Here is a 15,224-nt window from a genome sequence, read left to right as displayed (position 1 = left end):
CTACCTACAAGCCATCCCAATCCTGAAAGGCCCCGGGCTGACTGGGCCTGCTCCTCCCCATTTTCCTCCCAAGCCAACGAAGCTGCCCCCTTGAGCCAGAAATGGAGCTGAGGGAGATCATCTTCCTCTGCAGATTCAGGCTCCGACCGGGGGGGGGGGGGGGGCATGACAATCTCATCCTCCTGGGGTTTCTTGTTCCCCAGGAGAATTCAAAACCCAGTGTGGACCCCCATTTGAGTGAGCCACCTTTGAGGTGAGAGCCCGAAGATGCACTTGCAAGGGCACTCTCAAATCCCACCTTTTCTTATTTCTTTCTGCTTAACTAAGGAAGAAGAGCCAAGGCGTGTATTTATTTATTTATTTATTATTTATTTATTAATTTAATTTGTATACCGCCCTTCTCCCAAAAGGAACTCAGGGCGGTGAACAGCCAAAATTAAAATACATACAATACAAAAGTTAAGATAATTAAAAAAGATTAAATCCATCGGCCTCCCAATTTAAAACCCCAAGTCTATAAAATTTAAAAAATCCCATTTAAAAACCCTTTAGACTAGGCCGGCTTGCTGGAATAAATAAGTCTTCAGGGCCTTACGGGAGGTCCGGGATCAGTTGTATCCCTGGGGGTAGCTCATTCCACAGGGCGGGTGCCCCCACAGAGAAGGCTCTCCCCCGGGGGCCGCCAGCCGACATTGCTTGACCGACGGCACCCTGAGGAGGCCCTCTCTGTGAGCGCGTATTGGCCAGTGGGAGGTTATCGGTAGCAGCAGGAGGTCTCGCAGATACCCTGGCCCTAAGCCATGGAGCGCTTTAAAGATGAGAACCAACACCTTAAAGCGCACCCGGAAGACCACCGGGAGCCAGTGCAGCTCGCGCAGGAGAGGTGTTACATGAGAGTGCCACGTCGCTCCCATAATCACCCGCGCGGCCATGTAGAATTCATTGCTCTGAGTTTCCGGCTGGTTTTGGTTTTTTGTAATGTCAGTTTTACCCGTCTGAGCGACGCCACCGCCAGGCCGGCCTCACATCTCTCCGCTCTCCCCAGTTTCAGGAAGGCCACTGAAGGTCGTCCAGCGAAAGAAATGCTCCCCCAATCAACTCCTTTAGCCGGGACCCCAAAGGCCAAGCTTTATGTTTGCCGCTTAGTGCTGGTCTCCGTGGTCCCCGGAGCAGCCGTTGATGGCCTTGCCAGATGCGATTTGCGCTGACCGAGGAGAAGGCCTAACTTGAACATGAAACGCAAGGGCGCGTCCAGGCAGGCAGGCAGGCAGGCAGGCGGGGTCCTTTCTGGGTCAGCGCCCTTTCCCCAAATCCCCTGGTGGATGACCTTCCTCGCCCATTAGCCCAGCTGTCTTCCGCGCCTTCTTTCACGGGCTGCTAAGTTTGCAATTAGAGTTCATTAGCGCTCCTGTCAGTCAAGGGGTCTCTCTGAAGCCTTGCCTGAAAATAGGAGCGTGCGTGCCGGTTTACCCAGTCCAAGAGGAACACTTAATGATTGCTCAACGGGCAGCTTGGCCTCTTGGGGCAGCGGAGGAATTTAGAAAGCGGGCTGCGCGCTGCGGGACCTTTAGAGGAGAGGAACGGAGGCCGCGCTCCCTGCGAGTGGAAAGCATCTGAAACGCCAGGCCTGCTCTGAAGCAACGTTTTGTCCTGGCTGTGCAGATTCGTACCCTGTGTGTGACTGAGGCACGCACGCAGAATTTATTGTTGTTATATCTCTGTGTGTGTGTAAAGGACAGCGTTGTAATTTGCCTGGTGGTTTGCGTAAATAAGGGGAAAAGGAAGCTGAGAACTGGGCGCGGAAGCGTTGAGGACCTTGGGTTGGTGCGCGGGCCACCCATTTTCCTCCCTCTGCAGCTCAGGAACCCAAGCAGATGGCTGTGGATCTTACAGATAGGCAGAATAACAAGAGTTGGAAGGGACCTTGTAGGTCATCTAGTCCAACCCCCCGCCCAAGCAGGAGACTACACCATTTCTGACAGATGGCAGTCCAGTCTCTTCTTGAAAGCTTCCAGGGATGAAGCTCCCACAACTTCCGAAGGCAACTTCTGTTCCATGGGTTGATTGATTGTTCTCACTGTCAGAAAATTTCTCCTTATTTCCAGCTTCAATCTCTCCTTGCTCAGTTTCCATCCATTATTCCTTGTCTGGCCTTCGGGTGCTTTGGAGAATAGCTTGACCCCCTTCCTCTCTGTGGCAGCCCCTCAAATATTAGAAGATGCTATCATGTCTCCCCTGATCTTTCTCTTCACTAGACTAGCCATGCCCAGTTCCTGCAACCGTTCATTGTATGTTTTAGCCTCCAGTCCCCTCATCATCCTGGTTGCTCTTCTCTTCACTTTTTCTAGAGTCTCAACATCTTTTTTTTTTTTATTGAAAAGTTTTACAGAAAAAAAAAGAATTTTCTTCCCCCCATGTTCCCCCCTCCCCTTCCCTCCCCTCATCCCACCCTCCCCTCCAGACTTCCCAGAGCAAAATACAAGGTGTTTCATTTAACAATCATAAGCTAAATTAACCTACTTATCCTCAAACTACTAACTCCCCCCCCCAAACCTTAACTCCACTATAGATAACATAATACTTCTAATACTTAACATTCATTCATAAGCTATTTGATATTTTCTTGTCTGATACTTATATTGAATATAATCAATCCATCTTCTCCATTCCGATACGTATCTTTCTTGTGTCTCGACATCTTTTTTTATAGTGTGATGACCAAAACTGGATGCAGTACTCTAGGTGTGGTCTTACTAAGGCTTTATATAGTGGTATTAGTACCTCTCTTGATCTTGTAGGTCATCTTGTTTGAGTCACCGCTCCACCACTTTGTCCCAAGAAACGGCCTTGGAGATGGGCCCGGTTGCACCTCTCTAAAATCCAGCGTTTTACACCCCTAACCCTAACCCTGGATGCTCCTCTTCTAGGCTTCAGCACCTCAATGGGAAGAGATGGCCGGCCAGCCGGCTGGCAGATTTTTTTTTTTTTTTTAAAGGCCTGGCATCCTTTTTCTGAATGACCTTCTGAACCGGGCAGTTGCCGTGTCTCAAATGCTGGAGCAACCACGGGGTCTCCGAATTTGGGGTCCTTGGCTGAAACGAGGGCTTTGGCCAAAATTAACTTCACCTCCCTCAACGCAAGCCAGTTTTCCACCGTGGCTGTAAAAGGAAAAGTCTCAAATTACCACCAAGCCATTAACCTTAGGTCCTCTTAGTATAAATCCATCCAGACAGGCTGAGTTATGCATTGGAACAGAAGCCACTTTATTAAAAAAAATAAAATAAAAAGATAAAATAAAATAAAATAATGGAGCTGGACCGCTTCCCTGAGACTGTTCCACCAGATCTTTTTGGATCTGCACAAGACGGATCAGCCTCTAAATCTCTCTCTCTCTCTCTCTCTCCCAGCTGGCCAAACGAAGCACATATTTTTACAGTCGGTTGCAACCAGCGAGCAGGAAAGAATGCGGGCAGCTCCCCCTTTGCATTTATGGCAGAAAGGTGAACCGCGGGTTAAACGCCGAACCGATGTTGCACAGCCTCAGAATAATTCTGTGCGGAAAAAACGGGCTTTAGAGGCGCCGTTTTCCAGACAAATCCTTTCGTTTTCTGTCGGTTCTGTTCAGTCCAAAGCGAGGACCGAGCATTCGGAACGGACGTTGGGAGGCTGGGCGCGCGTGGGAGGCCGTCGCGGAACACATCTACTCTTGCTTCTTAGGTCAACGGAGCATTGAAAAATCAGTTTTCCGCAGATCCCATAAAGCGTCTGATTTTTTTCATCCCGTGGCACATAATTCTGCAATTCTCATCTTGGGAGAGAATTTTTCTTCTTCTTCTTTTTCTAAAGGGGTCCTTCCAGGGGTGAAACGCAAATTTTTTTCCTACCGGTTCTGTAGGTGTGGCTTGGGGGGGCGTCATGTGACTAGGAGGGCGTGGCCAATTTTTTTTTAAAAAGTATTTTTTACTACCTATTTGCCTGAACCGGTAGCATTTCACCCCTGGGTCCTTCAGAAAATTGCCTTTCAGCCTCTTCAAAGCTCTCAAATGCAAAAGGTGGTTTGTTCTACTTGGAAGGTCTGAAGAGCAACGGAAGGCCCACCAAGCTCAGTAGCTCTTCTGCAAGTTCTTGTCGACCCAAATTCCATTTTCTGGGCTTGGGTGTTCTGTGGTTTTTCTCTCCAGCCTCCGTGATGGGGCCCGGCGGGGACTAACATTGCCCATATTGACCTGAATGGAAAGCCGGATCCCAGAAGCATCTCCCCCCTTCCCTTCCCCCCCTCCCCTTGGGGGAGGGGAAGCCCTGAAAAGTGGACAAGTTCCCACGGCCGGCTGTCATTCCCCCCCCCCCAAAGACCTGGTTTGACACACTCATCCCTGTCTTGATCCATGAATATTAAACTCCACCCGATTGGCCTTTAGAGCAGGAAGCGAAGGCTCGGCCAGCTGCTTAGGAAAGGTATTGGGTTTCCAACTCTACACAGGTGGCCGCTTGTCTTGCTGGCTAGAAAGATGGCTCGGGTTTTTTAATTAAAACTCTACCCCCATACCTGGTTCGTTAACTCCAGCTAGGCCGGGGGGGGGGGGGACAAAGAGACTCTTGTGAGGCATCGCAAGCTTGGGTTTTTCCCCCCCCCACCCCTCCCAATTTGGCTTCCTTTTTGCCTATGCCTGATCTCCCTTGCCCCTTCAGGCATAGCCCTTCTTTTGTAGACCCTTCCCAAAATAGTGGTCTCATTCATCCTCAGAAAGCCCGGGCCTTTACGGGAAGGTGGTCTCAAGTTTTGAGGTGGTGTGGGCCTTCCTGAGCTTGTAGGGTTCATGAGATCGATCTGTTCTGACCTAGGCTTCCCAAGAGCATGAAGCATGACTCCTTGTCCTGACAAAAAAAAAAACCCTTTTTATTAAGTGACTATGAATTCCTCTCATTCACATCCAGCAAAAGTCTTTCAAGGGAGAATTTCCAGTCACTGACCTTACCTGGCTTGGAGAGCTGCCAGGCCGATATCTTCAAAACTTGGCAAGGATTCTCGGAGAGTCACGAATCAATTAAGCAAACTAATTGTCTCCTGTAAACTCTCCTCCCCTTTCGCTCCTCTTTTATTCCCTCTGGGAGGGGCACTTCATTGTCCACCTGTGGCTTTACTCCTGAGTCGCCCTTTGTTCTTTAGCTGTTCCCTTCGTCTGACAACGTTGGGCATGCACACACAGGGAACAGGCTCTATCTGTTCTTCTGCCTCACCGATGTCTGACTCCGAAGGCAGCTGATAACTGTCAGTCAGCCCTGGCCCCCTCTCTGCCTCTGACGCAGAGCCCTCATCACAGCCTTCCCCAGACTCCAGGACTGGCCCATCTTCCTCCCCAACCTCCTCACTGTCCGAATCTGCTGCCAGATCCGCTGGCCACTGGTGGGCCAAAACACGATCCATCAGGCAGTACAACCACCACTGGATGTCTTTGTAGATGGACTCTCTCTGGCCCTTTTAGTACCACTTCAGTAAGCATAATATTGATGGGAATACCTCAGACTAACAAGCGTGTGTAACTGTAATAAGCAGTTTGTCCTCAAGCAACTGTCTTATTATGCAGATTCTCAGTCATTTAGGTCATGGTTGTCCCAAAGGTGCTTTTTTTCCCAAGAGGCAACTGGACTTCCTTGATTTTTCCTTGAAAACGTTTTGCTTCTCATCCGAGAAGGTTCTTCAGCGCTGACTGGACAACTGGGCCCAATCTAACAAGATGAAATTCAGTGTAGAGAAAAGTAAAGTCTTACACTTGGGTAAGAAAAACAAAAAGTACACATATAGACTGGGTGAAAGCAGGCTTAATAGCAATGACTGTGAAAGGGATCTTGGAGTCTTAGTGGACAATCAGCTAAATATGAGCCAGCAGCAAAAAAAAAAAAGCCAATGCAATCCTAAATTGCATTAACTGAGGGATACAATCAAGATCAAGGGAGGTACTAATACCACCCTATAAAGCCCTAGTAAGACCACACCTAGAATTCTGCATCCAGTTTTGGTCACCACACTATAAAAAAGATGTTGAGACTCTAGAAAAAGTGCAGAGAAGAGCAACCAAGAGGATTAGGGGACTGGAGGCTAAAACATACGATGAACGGTTGCAGGAACTGGGCATGGCTAGTCTAGTGAAGAGAAGGACCAGGGGAGACAGGATAGCAGTCTTCCAATATTTGAGGGGCTGCCACAGAGAGGAGGGGGTCAAGCTGTTTTCCATGAAGGCCAGACAAGGAATAATGGATGGAAAGTGATCAAGGAGAGATTCAACCTGGAAATAAGGAGGAATTTTCTGATAGTGGAACAGAAGTTTATTTATTTATTTGTTTATTTGTTTATTTGTTTATTTGTTTGTTTCAATTTCTATACCGCCCTTCTCCAAATAGGACTCAAGGCGGTGAACAGCCAAAGTAAAAAACAGGACATACAAAATTTAAAAACAGTTTAAAATAATTAGATATTTTGGCCGTAAATTAAAACAACCCAATTTAAAATCAATTTAAAATTTAACTCAAGCCAGCCCAGCTAGTTGAAATAAATAGGTTTTCAGGGCCTGACGAAAAATCCGGAGGTCTGTTATTGTACGTATCTCTGGGGGGAGGTTGTTCCAGAGGGTGGGCGCCGCCACAGAGAAGGCTCTCCCCCTGGGGGTCGCCAGCCGACATTGTCTGGCGGACGGCACCCTGAGGAGGCCCACTCTGTGCGAGCGTACTTGCCTTGGGAAGTTGTGGGAGCTTCATCACTGGAAGCTTTCAAGAAGAGACTGGGCTGTCATCTGTCAGGAATGGTGTAGAGTCTCCTGCTTGGGCGGGGGGTTGGACTAGATGACCTACAAGGTCCTTTCCAACTCTGTTAATCTGTCTAAGATTTATACTCCTTGCAGACAGCTGGTCATTGGCATTTTTTAATGAGCAGATAGACCTCCAGGTGGCTTCAACAACTCTCTAAAAAGAATGCCAATGACCAGCTGTCTGCAAGGAGTATAAATCCTTCTCTTTCCCACCAGTCAGAGTTGAAGAAGCTTCTTGGATGAGAAGCGAAATGTCTTCAAAGAAAAACAGTGAAGTGCAGTTGCCTCTTGGGAAAAAAGCACTTTTGGGACTTCAAGAACGAAACGAACCTGGAGAAAGAGTATGTCAATGAAGACTCAACGAAGACTACCTTTTAAAGACATCTACTTGACTTTTATAAGGGATAAGATGGAGACGCCATATGAAGCGTTCCTTGCTTCGTTTAGGTGATGCTTTTGACCATGTATCTTAGTTGTTCGGACATGCCAGGATTGTGTCCTCAAACTGTTGACTTCTCTCCAAATTTTAGACAGAACTTTTTCCCATCAGCACTTACCAGATCTTTTATATTATTCTTATTATTCTTGATGATGATGATGATAAGGAACTGGTAGATCAGTGGCTAAGACACTGAGCTTGTCAATCGAAAGGTTGGCAATTCAGCTGTTCGAATCCCTAGTGCCGCGTAACGGGGTGAGCTCCCATTCCTTGTCCCAGCTTTTACCAACCTAGCAGTTCAAAAGTACCTAAAAAAATGCAAGGAGAAAAAATAGGGACCACCTTTTGTGGGAAGGTAACAGCGTTCTGTGCGCCTTTGGCGTTGAGTCATGCCGGCCACATGACCACGGAGACGTCTTGGGACAGCGCTGGCTCTTCGGCTTTGAAACGGAGATGAGCACTGCCCCCTAGAGTCGGGAACGACTAGCACATATGGGTGAGGGGAACCTTTACCTTTACCTTTTTATTATTCCGGGTATACTGTGTATACATGTCACTCATGCCCTCGTCACGTCCCGTCTGGACTACTGCAACGCTCTCTACATGGGGCTCCCCTTGAAGAGCACTCGGAGGCTCCAGCTGGTCCAGAATGCGGCCGCGCGGGTGGTTATGGGTGCGACTCGGCGTACCCATGTAACACCCCTCCTGCGTGAGCTGCACTGGCTTCCGTTGGTCTTCCGAGTGCGATTCAAGGTGTTGGTTACCACCTTTAAAGCGCTCCATGGCTTAGGACCGGAGTATATACGAGACCGCCTTCCGCCAGCAACAATCTCCCACCAGCCAATACGCTCCCACAGAGAGGGGCTCCTCAGGGTGCCATCGCCCAAACAATGCCGACTGGCGACACCCAGGGGGAGAGCCTTCTCTGTGGGGGCACCAGCCCTTTGGAATGAGCTGCCCCTAGAGCTTTGTCTTAGCCCCGACCTGCGCACTTTTTGCCGCGCCCTTAAGACTCTCCTGTTTCAGCAAGCTGGACTGGTCTAATATGATATGAATTTTAAAAGGGTGTATGTGTGTTTTTAATTTGATGGCCAAATTTTATATATCTGATTTTAATTGGTTTTAAATTTTATAAATTCATGTGTTTTACTATGGCTGTACACCGCCCTGAGTCCCTTGGGAGAAGGGCGGTATAGAAATTTCATAAAACTAAACATGTACAATGACAATAAAGTTATTATTATTCTTAAAGGAAGGCCCAGGTATTGGATTTGGGAGGTTTTTTTTTTTTTTTTGCATCTGAAATTAGTGTTTAATTAACCCACCTCTTTTGCAAGCATCTGTGAGCCTGTGTGTGTGTGAGAGAGAGGGGTTAGCTGAATAACGCAGTACATTTTAGAGTTAGTAACTCAAAGCTTACCTATAAATGACTTGCCTTTTGCTCTTTCAGCTGTGCATATGTTATTTCAGCAATATCATCTTTTTTTTTAAAAAAAAAGGTACAGGTAATTTTTTCCCCCCTCTTAACTGCTCGCGACGGTTGGCACGTTGCCCAGAAAACTCATTAAACTCCACCCTTGAGCATGAGCTAGTGGAAAAAAATGAAGCTGCCATTCACGGTCAGCTTATTCTCTTAGCAGTTCTTAGGTTTCCATGATAAATATTTACCATTTTTGAAAGGTTCTTACCCCGTCGTCCCCTTCCAGGAATTGCTTTACAGCAAGTTTGGCAAGAAGCAGACGCTGTACGACACATCTGCAGACATGGCTACGGTTGAGCTGTGTAAGACCACACGAGTGGGCGCCCCCCTCCCGCTAACGGGACAGGAGTTGAGTGTTTACCCTTTGTCTGTGTACACAATCCTGCGCCATCCCAAAGGTGCTTTTTTTTCCCAAAAGGCGACTAGACTTTCTTGGCGGTTTTTTTTTTTTCTCTTCGAAAATGTTTCACTTCTCACGCGAGAAGCTTCCCCGGTTCCCCAAAAACCAAGAAAGTCCATTTTGTCAAGAGTTTGCAGCAGCAATCACATTCAGAAAGCACATACAGGTAACTGATTCAGCAGGATTCATTCACTTCTCTTTATATTGGTAAAGGTAACTAGCACATATGTGCTAGTCGTTCCCGACTCTAGGGGGCGGTTCTCCTCTCCGTTTCAAAGCCGAAGAGCCAGCGCTGTCAGAAGACATCTCCGTGGTCATGTGGCCAGCGTGACTCAGCGCCAAAGGCTCACGGAACGCTGTTCCCTTCCCACCAAGGGTGGTCCCTATTTTTTCTACTTGCATTTTTTTTTTTTTTTACCTGCTTTCGAACTGCTAGGTTGGCAGAAACTGGGACAAGTCACGGGAGCTCACCCCCGTTATGCGGCATTCGGGATTCGAACCGCCGAACTGCCGACCTTTCGATCGAGAAGCTCTGCGTCTTAGCCATTGAGCCACCGCGTCCCTCTCTCTTTATATACATAACACATAAGTAAATATACAATACCAAAAGCTGATTCTTCCAACATGGTAGTAGTTACAAGCAAAACACAGGCATTGGAGAGAACAGTTTCAGTTTCAATTCTCAGCATAGCATTCAGAGCTGAGCACAGCTAAGCCACGCCCAGGCTCCTTACTGTCTCAGCTCCCATTGGCTGACCTTGTTACCATGTCTTTGCCAGCCATGAATCCATTGAGACAAAGCGACTTTGGGACCCGGATGATTGAGAATCTCCAGAGACCGCAACTCTGTGTGTGGTTGTGCAGAAGAGAAGGTGCAGCAATGCGTTCCAATAACCGCACATCATCCTGTCGAGACTTAAACCCTTAGTCTTCCCTCCAGATGTTGAGAAAGGCCACTGAATGGGGCCACCGGATTGCCGTGGGAGGACCTTTTCTTTGTGTTGGTCTCTTTGTGACTTGGCAGAAAAAAATTCCATTTCCTTATTTGGGGACCTCTGTTGCTTGTGGCTTATGCGCTCGTGCTGATTGAGGATGCCTGACATTTTTTGGACTGAGTGAGGGTTGTTTTTTAGGGGGGGGGGGGTTGTTGTTTTTAAGGTAGCATTTTACACGAGATGACAGACAGAAGGGAAATTTAATCCTGAATGAAGCTGGTTTATCAGATATCTGAATGAATAGAATAGGAATAGGAATAGGCGAGAAGAGAAGAGAATAGGGAAGAGAAGAGAAGAGAAATATGGAATGGAGAATAGAATAGAATAGAATAGAATAGAATAGAATAGAATAGAATAGAATAGAATAGGGGAATAGAATAGGAAATAGAAGAGAATAGGGAAGAGAAGAGAATAGGGAAGAAAATAGAATAGAATAGAATAGAATAGAATAGAAATATGGAATGGAATGGAGAATAGAATAGAATAGGAAATAGAATAGAATAGAGAAGAGAAGAGAATAGGGAAAAGAATAGAATAGAAATATGGAATGGAATGGAATGGAATGGAGAATAGAATAGAATAGAATAGAATAGAATAGAATAGAATAGAATAGAATAGAATAGAATAGAATAGAAATATGGAATGGAATGGAGAATAGAATAGAATAGAATAGAATAGGAAATAGAATAGAATAGAATAGAATAGAAATATGGAATGGAATGGAGAATAGAATAGAATAGAATAGAATAGAATAGAATAGAATAGAATAGAATAGAATAGAATAGAAATATGGAATGGAATATAGAATAGAATAGAATAGAGAATAGAATAGAGTAGAATAGGGAATAGAATAGAATAGAATAGAATAGAATAGAATAGAATAGAATAGAATAGAATAGAAATATGGAATGGAATATAGAATAGAATAGAATAGAGAATAGAATAGAGTAGAATAGAGAATAGAATAGAGTAGAATAGGGAATAGAATAGAATAGAATAGAATAGAATAGAATAGAATAGAATAGAATAGAATAGAATAGAATAGAAAATATGGAATGGAATGAATAGATTAGAACTAGAAATAGAGAATAGGAATAGGAAAGAATAGACTAGACTAGACTAGAATGGAATGGAATAGAATAGAATAGAATAGAATGGAATAGAATAGAATAGAATAGAATAGAATAGAATAGAATAGAATAGAATAGAATAGAATAGAGCTGGAAGGGACCTTGGAGGTCTTCTGGACCAACCCCCTGCACAAGCAGGAGACTCTATCCCGTTTCAGGCTGTCTAGTCTTTTCTTTAAAACCTCCAGTGTTGGAGCACCCACGATTTCTGGAGGCAACTTCTGTTCCACTGGCTAATTGTCCTCCCTGTTGGGAAGTTTCTCCTTAATTCCAGGTTGCTTCTCTCCTTGATTAGCTTCCTTCCATTGTTCCTCGTCCTGCCCTCTGGTGCTCTGGAGATTAATTTGACCCCCCCCCCTCTTCTTTGTGGCAGCCCCTCAAATACTGGAATGCTGCCCTCATGTCACCCCTAATTCTTATTTTTGTTAGACTACTAGCCAGACCCAAAACCTGCCGCCGTTCTTCTTATGGTTTCGTCTCCAAGCCTTTGATCATCTTTAGTTGATCATCTTAATTGAAGGAAGGGGGATGACAGTGAAAAGGCTGAATGGTCTATTCTCCCCTTGGTGGGAAAGTTTTATGAACGTGTGTATGAACTAAAAGGCGGGGGGGGGAGGGATAAAAAACGGCATTGCTCGGCCTGTCTTTTATGGAAAAATGGTGCCATTTGCTAATCTCTCCTCTGCCCCCATTAAAAGAAAACACATTTTTATCTGCCTTTTGTCATCCCCTCAAAAGCGGGAGATCAAAGCCAAACCCGAAACCCGGTTTAGATAAGAGCAGTCCAGAAGGGTAGCCCTAACCTCATCAAAAGGATGGTGGTTTTTTTTTTTTTTTTAACCAAACCAGACTCTTTTTCTCCCACAAGTGTGTGGGAGGCTGACACCATAAAGACGAACAGCTTGTCTTTCAAACATCACAATGGGAGGGGAGTGGGATTTCTGAGGAAGGCCTGAATGGAGAAAAGGGGGGGGGGCTCTGCCAATGGTGGGATCCTGCCGGTGATTGCGCGCTTCATGTGCGCACATGGATGAATAGAATAGAATAGAATAGAACAGAACAGAACAGAACAGAACAGAACAGAACATACGGAATAGGATAGGAGAGAAGAGAAGAGAAAATACGGGATAGGATAGAATAGAATGGAATAGGAATAGAATAGGATAGAATAGAATAGAATAGAATAGAAATATGGAATGGAATATAGAATAGAATAGAATAGAATAGAATAGAATAAGAAAATACGGAATAGGAGAGGAGAGGAGAGGAGAGGAGAGAGAAAATACAGGATAGGATAGAATGGAATGGAATGGAATGGAATGGAATAGAATAGAATAGTAGAATAGGATAGGATAGGATAGGATAGGATAGGATAGGATAGGATAGGATAGAATAGAAAAGGATAGAAAAGGATAGAAAAGGATAGGATAGGATAGGATAGGATAGGATAGAATTGAATTGAATTGAATTGAATTGAATTGAATTGAATTGAATTTTTTATTAGCCAAGTGTGATTGGGGAGTAATGCGCGCGAATCAGCTGAGAAGATATAGGTCAGTAAAGCGCAGGGGCGGGAGGGCGAGCCCACCTGATCATCGGAGCGAACCGGTTCTCTTCCAGACCATCGTCGGAAATACCAATTCGCCCGAACCGGTAGAATCCCGCCCCTGGGCTCTGCAGATCTTCTGCATTGCTTTAGCTCAGGGGTGTCAAACTCAATTTCATTGAGGGCCGCATCACGGTTGTGTTTGAGGGTGGGCGTGGCCAGCTCGACCTCACTCATGTCGGGTGAGGGGGCACCTGTGGTGGCCCTAGCGCTCTGCCAGCGAAAATGGCCTCCTGAACTCCGTTTTCAGCTGTAACAGCTTCCTGCAACTCTCTGCCAGCGAAAATGGAGCTCGGGGGAGCCGTGTGCGTCCCTTTGGCCCCTATTTTCAGTCACAACGGCCTCCTGCAGCCCTCTGCCAGCAGAAATGGGGCCCAGGGGCCCCCCGCGCACAGCCCTCCCAAGTTCCGTTTTCAGTGGCAGAGGCACCGGGGGCCGGTCCTTCGCTGTTTCCAAGGCGGGCCAGATCTAAGCCTTGAGTTCGATAGCCCTGCTTTAGCTGGATGGGCCGAAGGTGGTGGAGCTAAAACCCAGCTCACAAGTGATGCGTAAGGAAGCCCAGAGCCCTGGCTGTGTTTGCCCTGACTGCTGGTTCCTGTCTCCTTCCCTCCTCTTCCTCCTCCTCCTCCTCTTCCTCAGGTTCCCAGCCTTTGTGAAGACCTCCTGTCCTCTGTGGACCAGCCTCTGAAGATCGCTCGAGACAAAGTGGTAGGCAAGGACTACCTTCTGTGCGATTACAACCGGGATGGCGATTCTTACAGGTGAGGAATGTTCAAGCTTCCTTTCTCTCCACAGGATCCGACTAACATCCTCTTCTGGCTTGGGGGCAAATACAGTAGTGGCCCAAATTGTGGAAACTTTTTGGGAAAAGTGTATTTTTGAGGTTTGGTGGCTAATAACACCATTTTTTGGGGGGTGAGTTTCAAGATAATCCTATCCTCCTGCTGAAACGGCCTGGGAATAGCCCAGATTCCAGACTCTGGGCTATTGCAGAGTTGCCAGACGAAGGGAACAGCTAAGAAACAAGGGGCGACTAAGGAGTAAAGCCACAGGTGGACAACGAATGGCCCCTCCCAGAGGGAACGAAAGAGGAGCGAAAGGGGAGGGGAGTTTGCAGGAGACAATTCATTCACTTAATTGGTTCGTGACTCTCCTTGCCAAGTTTTGAAGATATCGGCCTGGCAGCTCTCCAAGCCAGATAAGGTCTGTGACTGTCAATTCTCCCTTGAAAGACTTTTGCTGGATGTGAATGAGAGGAATTCACAGTAACTTAATAAAAAGGGAGTTTTTGTCGGGACAAGGAGTCTGCTTCGTGCTCTTGGGAAGCCTAGGTCAGTGATGTTGTGACTTCGAACGGTCAGAAACAAATGCTTGTTAAGTTTGGGACCCCCTGGTCCGTATTCTCTTTACCCAAAGGCCAGCGAGCTCACATCCAATAAGTTGGTAAACTCTGATCTGCACCCTTTGCCAGACCGGCCCTGCTCCCCTCCTCACCCTCTATTGTGGGAAACACATCTGGGGAATGTCAAGCAGCGGCAGCCTCCGGAGGACGAAAGCCAGCCCCATGGATATAAAAATCCTCCGTGCGCTCCCTTGCTTTTAACCGCCTTCTTGGAACTCTTCTTTTGTGCGTGTGTGTGTGTGTGTATGTGTCTTCCAAGAGGCTGCTTGACAAGACTTGACTGCGAGAGAAACCGAGGAGAGGCCAAGGACCACCTCCAGGTCCTCGCATCCCTTGTTCGTGCGAGTGTGTGTGTTTGTGTGTGTGGAGTGCATGTGTGTGCTCCCATCTGCCTTTTCTCAGAACGCCTCCCTGAAATGTGTCTTCAGCACTTGCTTGCTATAAAAGCACTTTTTTTTGGAGGGGGGGGGTAACACAGTGGGTTTCTGGTGGATAAAGTTACCTCTCATCCTTTCTATGAGGAGTGAGTTAGGACGTGTGTGTGTGAGAGAGAGAGAGGGAGAGGGAGAGAGAGAGAGACAGACTGGTCTTGTCTTCCTTCCTTCCTTCCTTCCTTCCTTCCTCTCTCTTTCTGTCTGTCTTCCTTCCTTCCTTCCTTCCTTCCTTCCTTCCTTCCTCTTTCTGTCTTTCTGTCTGTCTTCCTTCCTCTTTCTGTCTTTCTTCCTTTCTTTCTTCCTTCTTTCCTTCCTTTTTTCTCTCTCCCTCTCTCTCTCCTTTCTTTATTTCTACCTTCCTTCCTTCCTTTCTCTCTCTCTCTCTCCCTCTCCTTCCTTCCTTCCTTTCTCTCTCTCCCTCTCTATCTCTTTCTTTCTTTCTTTCTTTCTTTCTTTCTTTCTTTCTTTCTTTCTTTCTTTCTTTCTTTCTTTCTTTCTTTCTTTCTTTCTTTCTTTCTTTCTTTCTTTCTTTCTT

At 46.4% G+C, this 15,224-nt stretch overlaps 1 protein-coding gene across 2 annotated transcripts in view; it reads left to right on the top strand.

Annotated features, from left to right (window-relative positions):
• The window catches only part of CAPZB (capping actin protein of muscle Z-line subunit beta), a 57,699-nt gene that overhangs the window by 22,440 nt on the left and 20,035 nt on the right, over positions 1-15,224 (top strand). For both annotated transcript variants that reach the window (XM_070956016.1, XM_070956015.1), the window contains exon 3: positions 13,493-13,614. In XM_070956016.1, coding sequence (XP_070812117.1) covers positions 13,493-13,614 — 122 coding nt within the window. The remainder of the gene's footprint in view (positions 1-13,492; positions 13,615-15,224) is intronic.

The sequence above is a fragment of the Pituophis catenifer genome, unplaced genomic scaffold (genome assembly GCF_029215685.1).
Source record: "Pituophis catenifer annectens isolate HBS135680 unplaced genomic scaffold, rPitCat1.0.hap2 SCAF_18, whole genome shotgun sequence".
NCBI classification, from domain to species: domain Eukaryota; kingdom Metazoa; phylum Chordata; class Lepidosauria; order Squamata; family Colubridae; genus Pituophis; species Pituophis catenifer.
The sequence above is the reverse complement of the archived record's forward strand: the minus strand, read 5'-3'. Positions and strand labels throughout refer to the sequence as shown.